General features: G+C 59.2%; 1 protein-coding gene across 1 annotated transcript in view; it reads right to left on the bottom strand.

The window, feature by feature from the left end:
* OBSCN (obscurin, cytoskeletal calmodulin and titin-interacting RhoGEF) overlaps positions 1-19,364 on the bottom strand; it is a 154,398-nt gene that overhangs the window by 43,185 nt on the left and 91,849 nt on the right. The window contains 20 exon segments of the mRNA XM_077755858.1: positions 117-981; positions 1,649-2,022; positions 2,715-2,972; positions 3,044-3,072; positions 4,230-4,521; positions 4,808-5,083; positions 5,425-5,697; positions 11,013-11,088; positions 11,540-11,736; positions 11,969-12,241; positions 12,762-13,034; positions 13,126-13,392; positions 13,836-14,102; positions 14,402-14,665; positions 15,188-15,451; positions 15,774-15,834; positions 15,837-16,051; positions 17,446-17,709; positions 18,041-18,304; positions 18,842-19,105. Coding sequence (XP_077611984.1) covers positions 117-981; positions 1,649-2,022; positions 2,715-2,972; positions 3,044-3,072; positions 4,230-4,521; positions 4,808-5,083; positions 5,425-5,697; positions 11,013-11,088; positions 11,540-11,736; positions 11,969-12,241; positions 12,762-13,034; positions 13,126-13,392; positions 13,836-14,102; positions 14,402-14,665; positions 15,188-15,451; positions 15,774-15,834; positions 15,837-16,051; positions 17,446-17,709; positions 18,041-18,304; positions 18,842-19,105 — 5,316 coding nt within the window.

Genomic DNA, 19,364 nt, shown 5'->3' with positions numbered 1-19,364 from the left:
GACCCTCCCCATTCCAGGCCCCGCCCCCGCCCCACCTTCCCTGCATGCCCTCCCCTTCTAGATCCCGACCCCGCCCATCCCCTTCAGGCCCCGACCCAGACAGCGCGCAGACTCACCAGCCTCTGAGGTCAGCGGCCGGGGCACCACCTCTTGAGCTGTGGCTGGGGCAGGAGCCACCTTGCTGATGCGCATCTCCACCCCCCGGGGCCCCTGCTCCAAAAGGCTGATGTCCACGCCAATACCCATCGTGCCAAACATTTCTCGGAAGCAGGTGGCCGCACGGTGGGCCTCGGCAAGAGCCTCGAAGCGAATGTAGACAAAGTGTTCTTCTTCGCGGTATGTCCGCCAGTCTGCCGGCTCCTCCGGTTCCGCCGGGCCCTCGTCTGCACTTAGGAAGATCTCTTCGTCCGACACCTCCGCCGGGCCTTTGGTGCGGAACAGACGGTGCAGCCGTCGGGCTGCCCGGCGGAAGGCGTCGTCCAGCTCGCCCCCTGAGGAGCTCTCCGCCTCACTCTCCGTCCCGCTGACCACCACACAGGCACTGTGGGCCACGCGGCCGAACTTGCTGCTCACCTGGCAGGTGTAGCGGCCGGCGTCCCCACGGCCCAGGCCCGTGACCAGGAGACAGCAGGTGCCGTCCCCAAGCTGGTCGATGTGGTGGTGCCGGCCGTCAGTCAGCTCCATGCCGTCCTTCAGCCAGCGAGCACGTACGTCCGCCTTGCTGGACACCACACACTCCAGACGCAGGACATCCCCCACCTGTGCCTCGGTATCCCCAAATGTGCGGGAGAACACGGGTCCCTCCTGCTGTTTCATCTCTTTGCGGACTTTGTAGCCTTTAAAGGCAGCCTGGATCTTCACTGCTGCCTTGTCCATGGACGGGTCACCCAAGTCCTCAGCCCTCAGATCTCCCGGAGGTGGGTGACCTGCAGTTGGCTGTTCCTGATGCTTCAGTGGCTTCCCAACTGCAGGGATCCCAAGCTGTGTGCAGAGGTAACGTGGGGAAACAGGCCCGTGACAGGGAAAGGACAGTGTAGGGACATACAGGGCAGGGCTGGAAGCAAAGCCTGGGTCTCCCACCCCAGCTCCATGTCTCAGTTCATCATGCCACTCTGCCTTCTGTCCACCTGCAACTGCACAACTTTTACAGAGGCTGGATTCCTGATGGCTTCTATTGCCACCAAGAGGCAAGCCCACACTCCCTGAAATCACTACTAATAGTTACCCAGACAGGGATTGACAGGCTGTGAGGAACACCACAGAGAGGCCAGTTTAGCTCTTAAAAGCCAGGTGGAAGGTGGGTGTGTGGGTGGTGGCTGGATGCATAGGGGAATGGGTGGATAAATGGTGGATGGGTAGATGGTAGATGGGTGATTGAATGGTGGATGGGTGGGTGGATACATGGGTGATAGATGAGTGGATGGTGGATGAGGGGTGGATGGGTGGATGGTGGATGGACAGATGGTGGATGGGTGGGTGATGAGTGGATGATGCATGGACAGAGAATGGATGGCAGATGGATGGTGAGTGGATAGGGGTGGTATAAGTGGATGTTAGATGGACAGATGATGGAGAAATGGGTGGGTGTATGGCTGATGAAGATCTGAGACATCCAGGCCTCTCCTCACAGGCCACACTGGACACTCACCTTGCTGGCCAGTGGAGAGGTGCTGGTCCTCCCAGCCTTCTTGAGGTAGGTAACCAGGGAGGGAGTGCCTGCCCGGGACTCATCATCAGAGCTGGTGTGTGAGAGGTCGGCCTCGCCGGTGCGTGCCAGCTCGTCGGCTGTGGAGTAGTCCTCAGAGAGGTCTGGGGCCGCTTCTTCCACCTCCTGCTGCAGGCGTGGTGAACGGCCATCCTCCTCAGGCAGCTCACTGATGGAGTCCAGCGTGGGCTCACGGCTCATGCGGCGCTTCCGGGCCAGGGCCTCCCACAGCAGGTGCAGGTCACCCTCCTGGGCTGCTTCGGGGGGCAGGCTGGGCTGTGCAGGGGCCTCGTCCCCAGATCCTGGGGACAGCACCACTGAGAAGGACAGGAGACTGGTCAGCAGGGTGGAAACAGACCCTTGACCCCAAGCTGCTGAGTGTGGTTCTCCTCAGTAGGCTTCTGCTGCCTGCCTGGGCCACCAGGGTTCTGGAGGTCCAATCTTTATGAAGTTTCAGAGGCTCTGAACTTCCTTCTAGGCCTCAGCTTCCCTTAATGAAGCTAGGCTTCAGCCTACCTTGGGCACCTGCACAAGAGAAATGAGCCCAGGGGAGCACAGGGCCAGGGTCAGTGCAGATGCAGGGGGACCAATAGTGTGAGGGGGCTCAGAGCACCAAAGAAAGGTGGTCAGAGTAGGGAGGCTTGTAGTGTGGGGGTGGGAGCTCAGCACAGGGGAGAGGGGATCAGAGTGGGGAGGACTCGGAACACAGGGGCTCCCTGTGCATGGGGAGGGGGCTCAGAGGGCAGGGACCGAGAGCTTAGGGGACCAACAGTGGGCACCAAGGGATGTGTTGGGCAGGACTGTGCTCAGGGAGCAGTGTTGCCTCAGGTGCCCACTATATGCTTCTGAAAAAGGTTCAGCCTCATGGGTCTGTGCGTCTCCCCCCCAGACCTCAGTCTTCTTTGGTGTGCGAGGGGCTTCAGAGGATCAAGGAGGTGATGAAGAGGAGGGGCTGGCTCACTCCCATGCCCCAGGGCTCCCCACTCTCCGCTGGGTTCTGAGGACGCACCCCGGAAAGAGGCGGCTGCAGAGGAGGCCTGTTCCCCGGCGTGGCCGCAATGGTACTCCCCCTGGTCCAACGCTGAGAAGCTCTGGATCACCAGCGTCTGCCGCTGACCCTGGCAGAGGACCTGGAAGCGCCCGCTGGGTTGGATGACCTCTGTCCCCTTCAGCCAGACGACCTCGCCCGCCTCGGCCACCTCGCACTCCAGGAACACGTCCTCGCCAGCAGCCACCTGCCGGCTCTCGAGAGCGGGAGGCGCAGGAGCTGGGCGCGCAGGAACTGGGGCCGCAGGCGCGGGGGCCGAAGGCATAGAGACGGGGACCGCAGGCTTGGACGCAGGGGCCGCAGGCACGGGGGCGGGGGCCTCAGGCTCTGGCGCGGGGGCTGCAGGCATAGGCGCCGGGGCTGTAGGCACGGGCTCCAGGGGCTCTGTCGGGATCAAAGCCACTTCAGCAGATAGTTGCAAATGACATATCAGATAAAGGGTTAATATCCAGAATCTATAAGGAACTCACCAAACTCCACACCCAAAAAACAAACAACCCAGTGAAGAAATGGGCAGAAGATATGAACAGACACTTCTCCAAAGAGGACATCCAGATGGCCAACAGACACATGAAACGATGCTCAGCATCCCTCCTCATCAGGGAAATACAAATCAAAACCACACTGAGATACCACCTCACGCCAGTCAGAGTGGCTAAAATGAGCAAATCAGAGAACTCTAGATGCTGGCGAGGATGTGGAGAAACGGGCACCCTCCTACACTGTTGGTGGGAATGTAAACTGGTACAGCCCCTCTGGAAAACAGTGTGGAGGTTCCTCAGGAAACTAACAATAGAACTCCCCTAGGACCCAGCAATAGCACTGCTAGGAATTTACCCAAGGGATACAGAAATGCTGATGCATAGGAGCACATGTACCCCAATGTTCATAGCAGCACTCTCCACAATAGCTAAAACATGGAAAGAGCCTAAGTGTCCATCAACAGATGAATGGATCAAGAAGATGTGGTTTATCTATACCATGGAATACTACATGGCAATGAGAAACAATGAAATCTGGCCATGTGTAGCAACATGGATGGACCTTGAGGGTGTTATGCTGAGCGAAATAAGTCAGGCAGAGAAGGACAAATATCATATGTTTGCACGTATAGGAGGATTAGGAGGAACTTGACGGAGGAACAAGGGGGAGAAGAAGGGCGGAAATGGTGGGGGAAAGGGAGAGAGGCAAACCATGAGAGACTCTTGAATGCTGACAAAAACTGAGGACTGATGGATGTGGGGGGAAGAGGGGATGGGCATGGAGGAGGACACTTGTGGGGATGAGCACTGGGTGTTATATGGAAACTAATTTGACAATAAACTATTTGTAAAAATAAAAATAAAAATAAAGCAATTACATGGCAAAAAAAAAAAAAAAAAGAAGACACTTCAGCAAGGTCACCCCGGGGTTCTCCAACTTGGGGAGCGCTCCAGGCGGGACCTCACCCCCACCCACCATGGGAAGGCTAGCCACTCACCGAGCTTCACCATCTGGGGCAGGTGCACAGGCTCCCCAGCCCCCGCTGGGCCTACTGCCGCCACGCGGAAGCGGTAGGTCTCTCCGGGGGCCAGGCCGTCCACCACGCACTCGGGCCCAGGCACCAACTCGTGGCACAGCCGCCACTCGCCTGTGGCCACCGCCTTCATCTCCACCCGATAGCCGCAGAGACCGCCGCCACCGTCGCTTGCAGGCGCCACCCATGACAGTGTCACGGAGCGGCCGCTGCGCGCCACCACCTCTGCGTCCTCTGGAGGGTCTGGGAGGCCTGCGGGGACGGGGCTGGTCAATGGAGGCTCCTCGTCGGCGCCCGCAGGTGCCCAGCCCTGCCCGCCTGGACTCTGATCCCGGGGTGCCGAGCGGGGGTTAGGCAGACCGCCCCAGCAGTCCCGTGAGTCGCTGTGCCTGGCGGCCCCGACCATCTGACAGAGCAAAGGTCGTGCACTTGAGAACCAGGGAGACTGTGTGCCCTGAGCCCACCTGGATGGCAGCCTCTGGGGCTGAAGCAGCAGAGCCCTGGACGCAACCTGTGGCAGGCGGCCCGAGCCACCCACCTAGCACGGTGAGCCGCGCGGAGGCCACGGCGTCGCGGGCGGCGAAGGTGACCTCGCCAGCGTGGTGTGGCTGCGCACCGCGCAGCAGCAGGGTGTGGTGGCTGCCGTCTGCGGTGACCATCCAGTTGGGGTCGTCCGGCTGCACTGCGGCCCCGTTGATGTACCACGTCGTCTCGCCCACCGGCACCGCCTCGCTGAGCGTGCACCTGAAGCGGACCTGCCCACCAGCTCTCACGGCCGCATCCTGCGGGGACTCCAGTACTTCCAGGCGCCAGCCTGCGGGGCCGTGGTGTGCGGTGAGCGCCCGGGCCCAGAGGCGTCCTGGAGGCAGGGCTGGGAAACCTCTGGGCCACCAGGTCCTGCCAGTTCCGTCCCCCCTACCCCTAGTCGAGGAGGAGGGGCGGCATCTGGCTGGAGGGTACTGAAAGACCGAAGCCCTCAGCCAAGGTCCCCAGCCGCAACCCCAACAGCTCCACTGTGTGGGATCGGTGGGAGGGGTCTCAGAGGCCTGGCCCCGCCCCACCCCACACACACTTCCGGAGCGGCGTCGGGCGGGAGGGGTCTCCAGATACACGTCCCTCCCCCCCAGGCCTCAGCCTATCCCTCGCACCACTAACCTCTGACTGTAAGGAACGCGGAGGTCACCACGTCCCCCGCCAGGAAGGTCACCCGGCAGCTGTCCTGCGGACGCAGGTTTTTGAGCAGCAGCAGGTGCCGCAGGCCATTCTCGAAGTAGACCACCTCCGCGTTCTCGGAGGTTCGCACAGGCTCGTCGTCCAGCAGCCAGGTGTGGGCGGCCACCTCGGGGCGGGACAGCTGGCACTCGAACAGCGCCTCGCCGCCTTCAAGTGCGTCCACGTTCTCCAGGCCACGCACCACGGTGTTCTTGGCTGCGGGGAGGGAGGCGGCTCAGGGCGTGCTGAGGCCTCCTCTGCCCCAAGGCCCCCTGCACAGTTATGTGGAAGAGCCCATCCGCATTAGAAGGGCTCAAGGGCTGACCAGAACGTGGCCCAGTGGAGGGCAGGGCACGGGGTCCACATGAGACCACCAGGAGGCCTCTTGAGGCCCTGCCCACTCCCATACCATCACCAGCTGGTGGCCTGCCTTGGCTGCTGGCCAGGGAGCACTTCTCCACACCAGATAGGTGAGAAGCTTCACAGATGTTTCCAAAGCTGCCCACAGCTAGGCTCAAACCCTGCCCTCCACAAGAGTTATGCCCCTGCCCCGGTTGCAGCATGGGACTCTGGAAATGGCTCCCTTTCTTCCCAATCCCCAGCCAGCACTAGCCATGCTGGGCTGTTCCCTTCACTCACAGGGATCAGAGAGACCTCTGCCCTCCTTTCCCACCCCTCTCCAGCTCTCTTGTTCACACAGTACACCAGACTTAGTAAGTGGATGTGAATTTGATGTGTAAGCCATGAACTCAGGACTGGGCTTGCCCGGCCCCAACAGCAACCCAGTGCCTGGCTGCACTGGCTTGCCACCTGCCATGGTCCATTCCCGTGACACACCACCTGTATGGCAACAGTGGGAATAGTCTGAGCGGCTTCCTGGGGGAGGCAGAATCTCAGGCTAGGCGTGATTGAGCTGGGCAGGATACATGTGAGGCAGGAAAGAGCGCCAGGTGACCCAGGGCTGGCCCAGGTGCTGGGAAGGGTGTGACCGTGACCCACGTGACTTCAGGAGGCCACTGCAGACCCTGACCTGAGCAATGGGGGGTGCGGCAGCCAGGCCCACAGCCCCAACTGCTCTCTGGGATACACACCGCACTGGGACCTGTTCACAGCTCTAGTGCTCAACCCCAGCCTGTCGACAGAGTCCACATGCCCTGCAGGTAGGGGCGTCTGCTCTGGACAGGGAGTGAAGGGGGCAGGGCATCTCAGAGCAGAGGCCTCACAGGACCCACCCATGACCCTCCTCTGGCCCCCAGTCGAGCCCCAGGCTCCTCACATACAGATCAGATTTCCTCACATCCCAGCCCCTTTCCTCCCCACATCAGAATCAACGTCACAACGGGGGTTAGGCATCCCAGATGTCAAAGCAGCAGAGAATCCCTGTCCTTCCTGCCCCTCTGGGCCCCACTGTCGCCTACCCTGCCCAGACGGCCTTGTGCCTCGGCCACACCCCCACCTCCCTCAGGCCTGGGCTCAAAGGGCAGCCGTTCCCCATAGCTGCTGTCACATCCAACTTCCCAGAGGGACAGCCCCCTGAAGGGAGGGATCGATGTCTATTCAGACCTGTGGCCCCAGAGACCAGAAAGAGGTGCTTTAAAAACATCACTGTTCACAGAGCAAGGACCTGCTAGTCCTGGCTTGTATGGCCCTCTCACTATCACCTCCAGCTCACTCCTCACTGGGAAGCGGTCAGATCTTACCAACTGGGAGCTGGCAGCAACCAAGTGAGGAGCCTCCCCCAGGGGGCTGCAGTCAACCAACCCCCACCCCTGGTCCCCCAGAGGGTATTCTCGCTGTGTGCAGAAAGGGACACGGGGCTCCAGCACCCCCAGCTAAGATCAGGGACTCAGGGCACGCAGCCTAGCACCCTCTCCTGTCCTGTCAGGCAACTCCGGGAGGAGGAGCAGGGCCTGCCTGCTGGAGCCCTGTCTCCAGCACTGCCATATGGTGCTGACTGTCACGCCCGCCTCTGCACCAGGAAGGATGGCCACAGCCACACCAGAGCTGTGCAAGGCCTCACCTTGCACCTGCAGCAGGGCCACCACGCGGGTGCCCGCAGCCTCACAAGAATAGATGCCAGTGTCGCAGGGCAGGGCTGGCCTGAAGGACAGCTTGGCCACGGTCCAGTCCTGCTCTATGACGACGCGGCACCCGTCAGTGTGCACCTCCTGCTCGTCCATCTTCCATGTGGCCTGCACGGGCCGCGAGTACTGGCAGAGGAGCTCGGCCGGGCCGCCCTCCTCCACGGCCAGGTCCTGCATGGCACTGACCACCTCCACCGTGGGATCTGTCGGCCGACACCCCGGTCACGCATCAGCTGGTGTAGTGCTGCTGCACCCCACCCCCACCCCACCTGTGCTCTCAGCGGCTCAGCGGCAAGCAAGCGCAGGGCTGCGGCAGGAGGGGAACCCATCACAGTGGCCCAAGGCCCTCCTCATGGGGGAAGCCGTACCCCCAGTATCCACCTGGGGTAGATGGCACTGTCGGCTCATCCTCTGTCGGGGCTGGGCCCTTCCTGAACCCTCTGCCTCCCTCCCCAGCCGTGGCCCAGGGCATACTTCGCCTCAGCAGGGACACAACACCCCCCCTCAGAAAGCCCTCAGGCCCTGCTCAGGGTCAATCAACTCTGCTGGGCCCATGGCACCCCCCGGGGCCTCGTCAACCTCGGGATCCCTGTCTGGTCTCAGCCTGATGAGATCCTACTCAAGAACTGGTTCACCCCTTGGACGTGGGTGAGTGTCTGCACTTGTTCTGCAGAAGCACCGGGTGAAGCTTTGTGGGCCAGCCATATCCCGGAGCACCAGATGCCCCACTGCAGTCCCCCCCCAAAGGCTGGCTCTTTTCCAGACGGTCACAAGACCCCAACTGAGCCCACAGCAAGGGAAGCATCAATGAGCAGGGACAGAGCAGGCCAGACCCAGGAAGGGGGCTCTCACTCCTCGGGTGCCCTCTCGGAGAACATCTGAGGGACGGACAGCCCCAGAATGGTGGCCAGGCAGGAGCTTGGCCTGGTGCCCCACAGGGAGGTGGGCGTGTGGTTGGCTTCACATCTCCCCAGCCTGGCCTCATGCTCTGCAAATCGGGACAGCAGACTGCCTACCATGCCTACCCATGGCACACATGGAGCGATGCCCAGCTCGTATCCTGGAGCCAGCCCTGGACCCACCACCCTGGGAGCCCACAGCAAGCATGTGGGGTAAGCAGGGGCAGAAGCACCAGCTCGGGGCAGGGTCCCATTGGCCAATACCTTTGACCAACAACTTGGCCGTGGAGACCAGGGGCCCTGCGCGGTAGGTGATGGTGCCTGAGTCAGCAACCCCCAGGCCCGAGAGTGTGAGGGAGTGGAAGGTCCCATCATGCACGGAGATGGCACTTTCGGGGCCATCCTGCAGCAAGGTGCCATCCAGCCACCAGTAGGCCTCTGGCCCCCCCGCACGGGACACCTCACAGGAGAACGTGGCCACCTCCCCCGCAAAGACGTCCACGTTCTGCAAGCCACGTACCAAGTATGGTGCTGCCTCTGTGCAAGAGGGCAAAAGGAGGGGGGCTGTGCCAACCTGGGGTCTGCAGGGGCTGCCTTGGGGCTGAGACGAGAGGTCCACCCAGGCCAGCTGACCCACCTTGCTTGCAGAATGAGACACAGAGACCACCCACAGCAAGCCCACACGGGGCCAGCTCAGCCTCCTGCACCCAGCACCCTCATCGGAACATGTCCCGTTTCACCACAGGAGACTGGTCACCTCCATCCACGTCCTTTTCAGGACACAAAGCAGACAAACCCCAAGGCTCCAATCCATGTAGAGTGGGTGTGGGTTCTGGAGGAGAAGCCAGGAGCCCACTGCTCTGATAACATGGGAGATCTCCCTTGGGAAGTAAGACCGCCATCCCTGGGCATATGGAAGCAGATGTTTCTCCCGTCCCCTGAGGTCCATTTTCCCAGATGAGCCCCGAGATCCCTCCAGCCCTCAGATTCTGGGACCCTAATGATACATGGCAACTGCCCCTTGCCCTGTCACACAGGGGGCCTGAATCCAGGGGCTTCCCAGATGCAGATGATGCCTGCTCAGTACCCCTCTACCTACCATGGCTGGGTCCTCCCTCAGAAAACCCCCCCATACCCTTCCTGGGTGTGCACCACTGACATCCCAGTCCCTACCTGCCCTTCCATCCTTTCCCAAAAGTGCACACCTGTGTTCCCACCCCACTGCATCAGCTTCCCATTCCCCCCGCCAACAGAGGTTCCAAGCTTGTCCAATAGCCACCTACCAGGACACCCATTTGCACTCCACCCCCATGCTCATGGGCCCTCCTCATGAGGCCATGGCCAGGTATCTGTACATGAGCTAGCACACTCCAACGCCAGGTCAAGAGGGGCCAAGGCACAACCCTCAAAGGAGCCTGCAAAGCCCAACCCAGTCTCACACTGCCCCCTCACAGACACCCACTCTGAAGAACACACAGGCTCTTCCTGGACCCGCTTGGCTCACAACACCCAGGATACTGCCCTTCTCCCATCACTCAGCTGGAGGGCACTGCACTCTGGAGGCTTTCCCAGATGCAGTTCACAAAGCTGACTGCGTCTGTCCACCCTCTCAAGATCTGGGCTGGTGGGGCACCTGAGACTCAGGACACACTCCATCTCTATGTCCAACTCCACCAGCAGACTGGGGATTCCCTGAGGGCAGAGCTGCATCTGGCCCCTTTCCAGGTAGATGGCAGATAGATGCTGGGTGGATGGATGGACACATGGATAGGTGGTGGGTGAATAGATGGACGGTAAGTGAACAGATGGGTGGACAGGTGGTGGATGGATGAGTGGGTGGATGATGGGTGAACAGATGGACAGTAAATGAACAGATGCATAGTGGATGAGCAGCAGATAGATGAATACAAGATGGCTGGGTGAATGGTGGATGGATACATTTTGGGTGGGTAGATGAGTAGATGGACAAAAAGATGGGTGGTGAATGTGTAGTGGATGGACGTGTAGATGCATGATGGATGGTGGGTGCATGGGGCCAGCTTGAGAACCAAGAGTAGGACAGCATAGGAGAAGCTCTCAGGGTCAGGCACCCAGAGGTGACCAGCTCTAGGGATAAAGTATAACCCAAGTTGAAGGTCTTCAGGTCCTCCCTACATGCTTGGGGCATTGTATGCTGTTATATAAAACCACACGTGCCACTTGGAAACCTGTGGATGTGCAGGTGTGTGTCAGTGTAGACACGAGCACATGGGCCTGTGCCATAAGAGTGGACATTCGCAGGGTGGAAATCCCAAAGGCCCAGACTCCACCTCAGGGCCCAGGCCCACATGTCCCTCCTGTGGACAGCACTAATCCCATACAGGGATCCTACACACACTACCATTCTGGTCTGTGGCTTTAGCCATCAAGGGGTGGACGGTCACCATCCCAAGGCAAGATCACCTCTGGAAGGTGTGAGCCTCTGGCCACACCACCCGCAACAGCTCCCCATCTAAGGAAATACAGACATCCACAAGCAAGGGGCCGGTTAGGGGAGGGGGCTGCCCACCTGTGACCTTCAGCTGGGCCTCCGAGCTACACGAGCCCACTTGGAAACTAATGGTTCCAGCATCCTCCAGGGTCACCTGAAGGAGAGAGGGTGGTCTGTTCCATCTATGCAGACCCCTATCCCAGTCCAAATGCAGTGGGAAGCTTCCCCCCACCTGGGGAGCACTGTGGCTGGACCTCAGCCTGGTCTGAATGGAGTGGGAACCTACTCCCCACACACACCCGAGGAGCACCGTGGCTGGACCCCAGCCTGGTCTGAATGGAGTGGGAACTTTCCTCCATACCTAGGGGAGCACTGTGGCTGGACCTTAGCCTGGTCCGAATGGAGTGGGAACCTCTGCCCCCTACACCCCGGGAAGCATCGTAGCTGGACCCCAACCAGGTCTGAATGGAGTGGGAACCTCCCCACCCCACAACACCCGGGGAGCACTGCACCTGGACCCCCGCCTGGTCCAAATGGAGTGGGAACCTCCCCCAACACACACACCCGGGGAGCACCGCAGCTGGGGCAGGACCCAGGGAAGCCACCTTATGCAGAGTGAGCAGGTGCAGCGTGCCATGTTCCACGGTGATGTCGTTCATCTCGTTGGCCTGCAGGGGCACCCCTCCCAGGGCCCAGCGGGCCTCCTGGCCGCAGGCCCTAGACAGCTGGCACCGGAAGTGGGCGTCCTGGCCTTCACTGAGCTGCACGTCCTGCAGGGGCTCCAGGATGCTCACCTCGGGGACTGCACAGGGGATACAGGGTGTGGGCCTCAGTGTCCAGGATGTCAGGGGTGTCTCCCAATACCCCACCCCACTTCCTGAGCACAAGCACATGGGGCACCCCTCCATCAGACCTCTGCCATCTCCAACCCCTCACAGGGCTGCCTCCCCACCAGTCCCACAGCCCCGAAGGCCAGGGACCCAGGAAGTTGTCTCTGGCATACTGAGGGCTTGAGCCTGTGTGGCACCCACTACCTCGGACAGTGAGCTGGGCAGAGGATGTGTGGGCGCCCACGTGGAAGGAGACGGTGCCTGCGTCCTCAGGGGTCACACCCTTCAGCCGCAGAGTGTGGGTGCAGCCACCCTGCACGGCCAGCTCCGTCACCTCATTGTTCTGCAGTGGTAGGCCCTGGAGGCGCCACTCCACCTCTGTGGCCCCGGCCCGTGACAGCTCGCAATGGAACTCCACATCCCCATCAACCTGCACCTCAGCATCCTCCAGCCCCCGCACAATGGTCACCTCGGGCTCTGGGGTGTGGGTGAGAGGGTCCCTTTACCAGCCAGGCCAACCTCCCACTCCCTTCCTCCAGGAAGTCTTCCTGAACACCCTCCCACTCTCCCCCTCTATCCACCAAGCACAACCTCTATCCACCATGCACAATCTTTGTCACCATGACACTCGAGTCTGGGCACTTGGTAGAAGTACAGAAGGGTTGTAGGGCTGCCTCTGCCCACCCCCACCCTGTGGCCAGCCGTGTGGGGTGGGGTTGTCGCGTGGGGGCTGCCTCTGCCCACCCCTACCCTGTGGCCAGCTCCGCCTTGGCCAGGATAGCAGGGAGGCAAACTCTTCAGAGAGGCCCAGGACAGGCTGTCCGCCTGCAGGCTGGGGCCACCCTCACCAGAGTGAGCAGAAAGAAGAAAAAGCCTGTAACTGCAGGAGCCTCAGAGCCACGTCCAGATGAGTGTGTGGCCCTAGAGAGTGCTGGGCCAGGCCAGGCATACCCCCAGGGCAGCTACTGGGGGAGTGGGTGTGGCACAGATGGCTCACCTTTGACCATGACAGAGGCCACGGTTTTCTGACCACCGGCCACGCAGACGTACTCGCCGGTGTCCTTGGTCTCCAGCCCGTGGATCAGCAGCTCACACGTGGTCCCCACACGCCGTATCTCGTACTTGGGGCTCATGTGCAGCTCCACACCCTCCTTAAGCCACTGCACCGGGATGCCGGGCTCTGCCTCACTCAGCTGGCAGTGTAGCCGGGCCACACTGCCGGCCTCCTGCCCTGTGCTCTGCAGCTCCATCTGGAATATGGGCCTAGGGGCTGGGGGGCCAGGGAGAGGTGCTTGGGGCTGGTGAGCATGGCACCCACCGCTCCCAGGAGGTGAGGGCCCAGGGAGGGCAGGGCAGCTCACCTCGGACGGAGAGGCTGGCCGTGCTCTGTGCGTGGCCTGTGTCACAGGTGTAATGGCCGGCGTCCTCCTGCTCGGTGCCATGCACCCGCAGCTCAGCAGCCCTTCCCTCCTGCACCATCTGGTACTTGGCACAAGGGAAGAGCTGCAGGGAGTCCTTGCGCCACTCCACGCTAGCGCCCTCTCGGCTCAGCTCACAGCGCAAGTGGGCTGTTGCACCTTCATCCACCTCCTGGGCCTGCAGCTCCCGGAGGAAGTGCACTGGTGCAGCTGCAGGGAAGCAGGACGGTGTGAGGGCAGGTGCAGGGGTAGCTAGGGAGTGCAGGGAGACCATAGGGATGCAGCTATGGGTGGGCAGGGAGAGACCACAGGGGTGCAGTTATGAGAATGCAGAGAGACTACGGGTGCAGCTAAGGTGTGCAGGGAGACCATGGGGGTGCAGCTGAGGGGATGGGGAGAAAGTGAGAGCCAGACCCATGGTTCCTACAAGGGTGTAGGTGGGAATTGCATGGGTATGGCTGCAGGGGATGGGGGTAACCTCAGGGGCTCAGCTCCCAGGGTGAGGGTCATGGGGGCTGAGTCTCCTGCCATGCCTGCCATGCCCACGGGAGCCCGTGTGCCCCACAGGACACCCAGGGAGGTGCTGCAGCCCAGAGGCCCAGCCCAAAGCACAGGGAACTTGCCCCTGGAACAGGTGTTGACTTGAAGCCCACCTGTAACAGTGAGGGCAGCACTGGTGGCCTGAGGTCCACAGGCACAGGTGTACTCGCCCGCGTCCTCTCTGCGCAGGTCCCGAAGCACAAGCTCTGCAGTGTGGCCCCGCTGCCGAGGCTCCCGGCGCCCATCAGCCTGCAGCTCCAGACCGCCCTTGCTCCAGACCACAGCAGCATTGGGCTGGGACAGCTCACACCGCAGGGTGGCTGAGGCACCCTCCTCAGCCTGCATGCTCTGCAGCGGCTCCTTGAACACCACCTGCGGGGCTGCAGGGAGGTGGGTGCAGAAGGGAGACACGGTCAGCCCAAGGCGGCACCCCCACCCTCAGCTGTGCCCACTGAGAGCAGGAAAGCTGGACAGATTGGGGTGAGGTGGGAGAGGTACACCCACCAGCAGGACAGCCATGTGAGGTCATGAGGATGGGGGTCAGTGAGCAGACAAAGAACACTGGACAGGTGAGTAGACATGGCACAGTGTAGGTGAGAGCCCATGACACAGTGGTGCTGCAGGAACACATACAGGGACAGGCACCCATGCAATGCACATGGCCACACGTGGTCTTTACCCCTGACAGTCAGCATGGCTGATGTTCTCTCCTGCCCGCACACACACGAGTACTCTCCGGCATCTGCCACGGCCAGGCCACGGATCTCCAGTTCACACATTGTCCCATTCTGCTTTAGGCTCACTCTGTCCCCAGCTCTAAGGGTCTCGGACCCCTTCCTCCACTCTACAGGGGCCACCTTGCTTAGCTCACATAGCAGAATGGCTGTGGCCCCTTCTGTGGCCTCTTCTGTCCTCAGGCTCCTTGTGAACTTGGCGGGCAGGGCTGGGGATGGTCAGAAAGACACAGGCACAATCACGGTCTCTGAACACGTGGATGAGACAGGACACAAACAGCACAGAAAAAAACACAAACCAAACTGGACGTGGGCCACATGCTGGGTGTACTGAGCATACACTGTGGGTAGCTTCCCTCAGACCTGCTTATGTACAGTGTGGCCGTGCCACTTTGGTGGCACTTCGAGCCTCATACTTTGTATGACTTTGGCTAGCATGGCTAGGGAGTTGGACACAGAATGCAGGATTGTTGAGGGTGGAACACAGTAGCATAGATGACAGGACAGACTCCCATGGGACAACAGGAACAGATGTGACCAAGGGTTTATATGCAGCTGAGCTGCTGGCTTCTCGTGGTTCACACAACCTAGGAAGGGGAGACATTCCATGAAGTAATGGGTGGAGGGTGACATCAGGGACAGAAAGAACGTGAACACGGAATGAGTGAGGGATGTCACAAATGCAATTAGACACCAGATCACAGCTATGCTTGGCTACACTAGGTCTTTACCCCTGACAGTCAGCGTGGCTGATGTTCTCTCCTGCCCGCACACACATGAGTACTCTCCGGCATCCGCCAAAGCCAGGCCATGGATTTCCAGCTCACACACGGTCCCATCCTGCCTCAGGCTGATTCTGTTCCCAGCTCTGAGGGTCTCGGATCCCTTCCTCCACTCCACGGGGACCGCCTTGCTCAGCTCACAGCGCAGAGTGGCCACGGCCCCTTCTATGGCCTCTTCCTTCAACAGGTTCTTTGTGAACTTGGTGGGCAAGGCTGGGGAAAGCCAAGGATCAGGAGGACTCCAGACTGTCTCAGGGACTCTATGTCCAGGACAAGACACTCACAGGCATCACACAAACTTCCCAGGGTCATGGCATGAATGAGTGAGTGGAGCACGGAGTGGGTGGGCAAACAGTCCAGGAGAGACAAACACAAGCTTGGACACAAGCATCAGAACAAATACTTGACAAGGAGATGGAGGCTGGGAGTTCCCAAGGGACACAGCTAGAGAGACGCAGATGCTCACAGAGTCTGACGCGGAGAAGGTGGTGACATAGTGACAATATGCAGACACCAAGACACTGGCCCACATGGCCACACATGGTGTTTACCCCTGACAGCGTGGCTGATGTTCTCTCCTGCCCACACACACACACGAGTACTCTCTGGCATCTGCCATGGCCAGACAACCAATTTCCAGTTCACACACAGTCCCATCCTGCTTCAGGCTCACTCTTTCCCCAGCTCTGAGAGTCTCGGTACCCTTCCTCCACTCCACAGGGACTGCCTTGCTCAGCTCACAGCGCAGAATGGCTGTGGCCCCTTCTGTGGCCTCTTCTGTCCTCAGGCTCATTGTGAACTTGGTGGGCAGGGCTGGGGATGGTCAGAAAGGCACAGACACAATCACAGTCTCTGGACACGTGGATGAGACAGGACACAAACAGCACAGAAAAGACACAAACCAAACTGGACCTGGGCCACATGGTGAGTGGGTGTGCTGAGCACACACTGTGGGTTGTGGCTTCCCTCAGACCTCCTTATGTACAGTGTGGCCGTGGCCTCTTCAGTGGCTCCTCAAGCCTCATACTTTGTATGACTCTGGCTAGTACAGCTGGGGAGTCAGGCACAGAATAGAGAATTGTTGAGGGCAGGATGCAATAGAACAGAGGATAAAACAGACTCTTGGGGCGTCTGGGTGGCTCAGTCAGTTGAGCGTCCAACTTTGTCTCAGGTCATGATCTCACAGTTCATGGGTTCGAGCCCCGTGTCGGGCTCTGTGCTGACAGCTAGCCCAGAGCCTGGAGCCTGCTTCAGACTCTGTATCTCCCTCTCTCTCTGACCCTCCCCTGCTCATCCTGTCTCTATCTCTCAGAAATAAATAAAAAAGAAAAAAAAAGAAAAAGAAGACAGACTCCTATGGGACAACAGGACCAGATATAACCAGAGGTTATATGTGCTGGGATGCTGGCTTCTCATGGTTCACATAACAATCCAGGAAGTGGAGAGATGCCACAGAGTCATGGGTGGAGAGTGACAAGAGAGAATGTGAGAGAGAAAGAATGTGAACACAGAATGAGTGCAGATGGACGTCCCAAAGTCAAATGGACACCATATCATGGGTATTGTTGGCCACATGTTGTTTTTATCCCTGACAATCAGCATGACCAATGTCCTCTCCTGCCCACACACACACGAGTACTCTTCAGTGTCTGCCACAGCCAGGCCACAGATTTCCAGCTCACACACAGTCGCATCCTGCCTCAGGCTGACCCTGTCCCGGCTCTGAGGGTCTTGGACCCCTTCCTTCCTCCACCCCATGGGGACTACCTTGCTCAGCTCACTGTGAAGATTGGCCATGGTCCCTTCTGTGTCCTCTTCCTTTCTCAAGCCCTTAACGAACTTGGCCAGCAGGTCTGGGTAGGGGCAAGGTGACACAGAGAACATCAAACTGTCTTGGGAACACTTTGTCCAGGATGGGAATACCCACAATAATCTCTCAACAGTAAAGGGTCACAGTTGAATGAATGAATGAATGCATGAACGAAGACACAGAAAATGAGAAAGGCAAACAGTCCGGGAGGAACATACACTAGCCTGGATACAAACACCAGAACACATACTTAAAAAGGAGATGGAGGCTGGGAGTTCCCAGGGGACACAGCTGGAGAGGCACAGATGCCCACTGATTCTGACAGGGAGAAGGTGGTGACATAGCAATGATATGCAGACACCAAGACATTGGCCACATGGCCACATATGGTGTTTACCCCTGACAGTCAGCATGGCTGATGTTCTCTCCTGCCCGCACACACACGAGTACTCTCCAGTGTCCTCTAAGGCCAGGCCATGGATCTCCAGCTCACACACGGTCCCCTCCTGCTTCAGGCTCACTCTATCCCCGGCTCTGAGGGTCTCGGATCCCCTCCTCCACTCCACAGGGATCGCCTTGCTCAACTCACAGTGCAGAGTGGCTGTGTCCCCTTCCGTGGCTTCTTCCTTCCTCAGGCTCTTTGTGAACTTGGCAGGCAGGGCTGGGGAAAGCCAAGGATCAGGAGGACTCCAGACTGTCTCAGGGACTCTACGTCCAGGATGAGACACCCACAAGCATCACACAAACTGCCCAGGGCCACGGCATGAATGAGTGAATGGAGTACGGAATGGGCAGGCAAACAGTCCAGGAGAGACAAACATAAACCTGAACATGAACATTAGAACAAATACCTGACAAATAGATGGAGGCCAGGAGTCCACAGGGCGACACAGCTAGAGACACACAGATGCCCAAAGAGTCTGACATGGAGAAGGTGGTGACGTAACAACAATGTTAAGACACCAAGTAACAAGGCCACACACAATCTTTACCCCTGACGGTCAGCATGGCCGATGTGCTCTCCTGTCCGCACACACATGAATACTCCCCGGCATCTGCCACAGCCAGGCCATGGATCTCCAGCTCACACATGGTTCCATCCTGCCTCAGGCTGACTCTGTCCCCAGTTCTGAGGGTCTTGGACCCCTTCCTCCACTCCACAGGGGCCACCTTGCTCAGCTTGCAGCACAGCTTGGCTGTGGCCCCTTCTGTGGCTTCTTCCTTTCCCAGACTTTTTGTGAACTTGGCAGGTAGTGCTGGGGATGGTCAGAAAGACACAAACACAATCACAGTCTCTGAACATGTGGATAAGGCAAGACATGAACAGCACAGAAAGGACACAAACCACACTGGACATGGGCCACATGCTGGGTATGTTGAGCACAACTGTGGGTTGTGGCTTCCCTCAGACCTGATTATATACAGTGTGGCCATGGTCTCTTTGGTGGCTCCCCAAGTCTCATACTTTGTATGACTCTGGCTAGCACACCTAGGGGGTCAGACCCAGAATGGAGAATTGTTGAGGGCAGGACATGATAGCCCAGAAGACAAGACAGACTCCCATGAGACAACAGGACCAGATGTGGTCAAGGGATATATGTGGCTGGGATGCTGGGTTCTCATGGTTCACACAACAACCCAGAAAGGGGAGATATTCCATGGAGTAATGGGTGTAGGGTCACACTAGAGAATGTGAGAGAGGAAGAATGTGAACACGGTGTGAATGCAGATGGACGTCATGTAGTCAACTGGACACCAGATCATGGCTCTGCTTGGCCACACGTGGTCTTTACCCATGACGGTCAGCATGGCCGATGTCTTCTCTTGCCCGCACACACACGAGTATTCTCCGGTGTCTGCCAAGGCCAGGCCATGGATCTCCAGCTCACACACGGTCCCATCCTGCTTCAGGCTAACTCTGTCCCCGGCTCTGAGAGTCTCGGACCCCTTCCTCCACTCCACGGGGACCACCTTGCTCAGCTCACAGTGCAGAGTGGCTGTAGCCCCTTCAGTGGCCTCTTCCTTCAACAGGTTCTTTGTGAACTTGGCGGGTAGGGCTGAGAAGAGCCAAGGATCAGGAGGACTCCAGACTGTCTCAGGGACTCTATGTCCAGGACAAGACACTCACAGGCATCACACAAACTTCCCAGGGCCATGGCATGAATGAGTAAATGGAGCACAGAGTGGGCAGGCAAACAGTCCAGGAGAGACAAACACAAACTTGGACACAAACATTACAACAAATACTTGACAAGGAGAGGGAGGCTGGGAGTTCCCAGGGGACACAGCTAGAGAGACACAGATGCCTATGGAGTC

The sequence above is a fragment of the Crocuta crocuta genome, unplaced genomic scaffold (genome assembly GCF_008692635.1).
Source record: "Crocuta crocuta isolate KB4526 unplaced genomic scaffold, BGI_CrCroc_1.0 scaffold526, whole genome shotgun sequence".
Classification (NCBI taxonomy): Eukaryota; Metazoa; Chordata; class Mammalia; order Carnivora; family Hyaenidae; genus Crocuta; species Crocuta crocuta.
The sequence above is the reverse complement of the archived record's forward strand: the minus strand, read 5'-3'. Positions and strand labels throughout refer to the sequence as shown.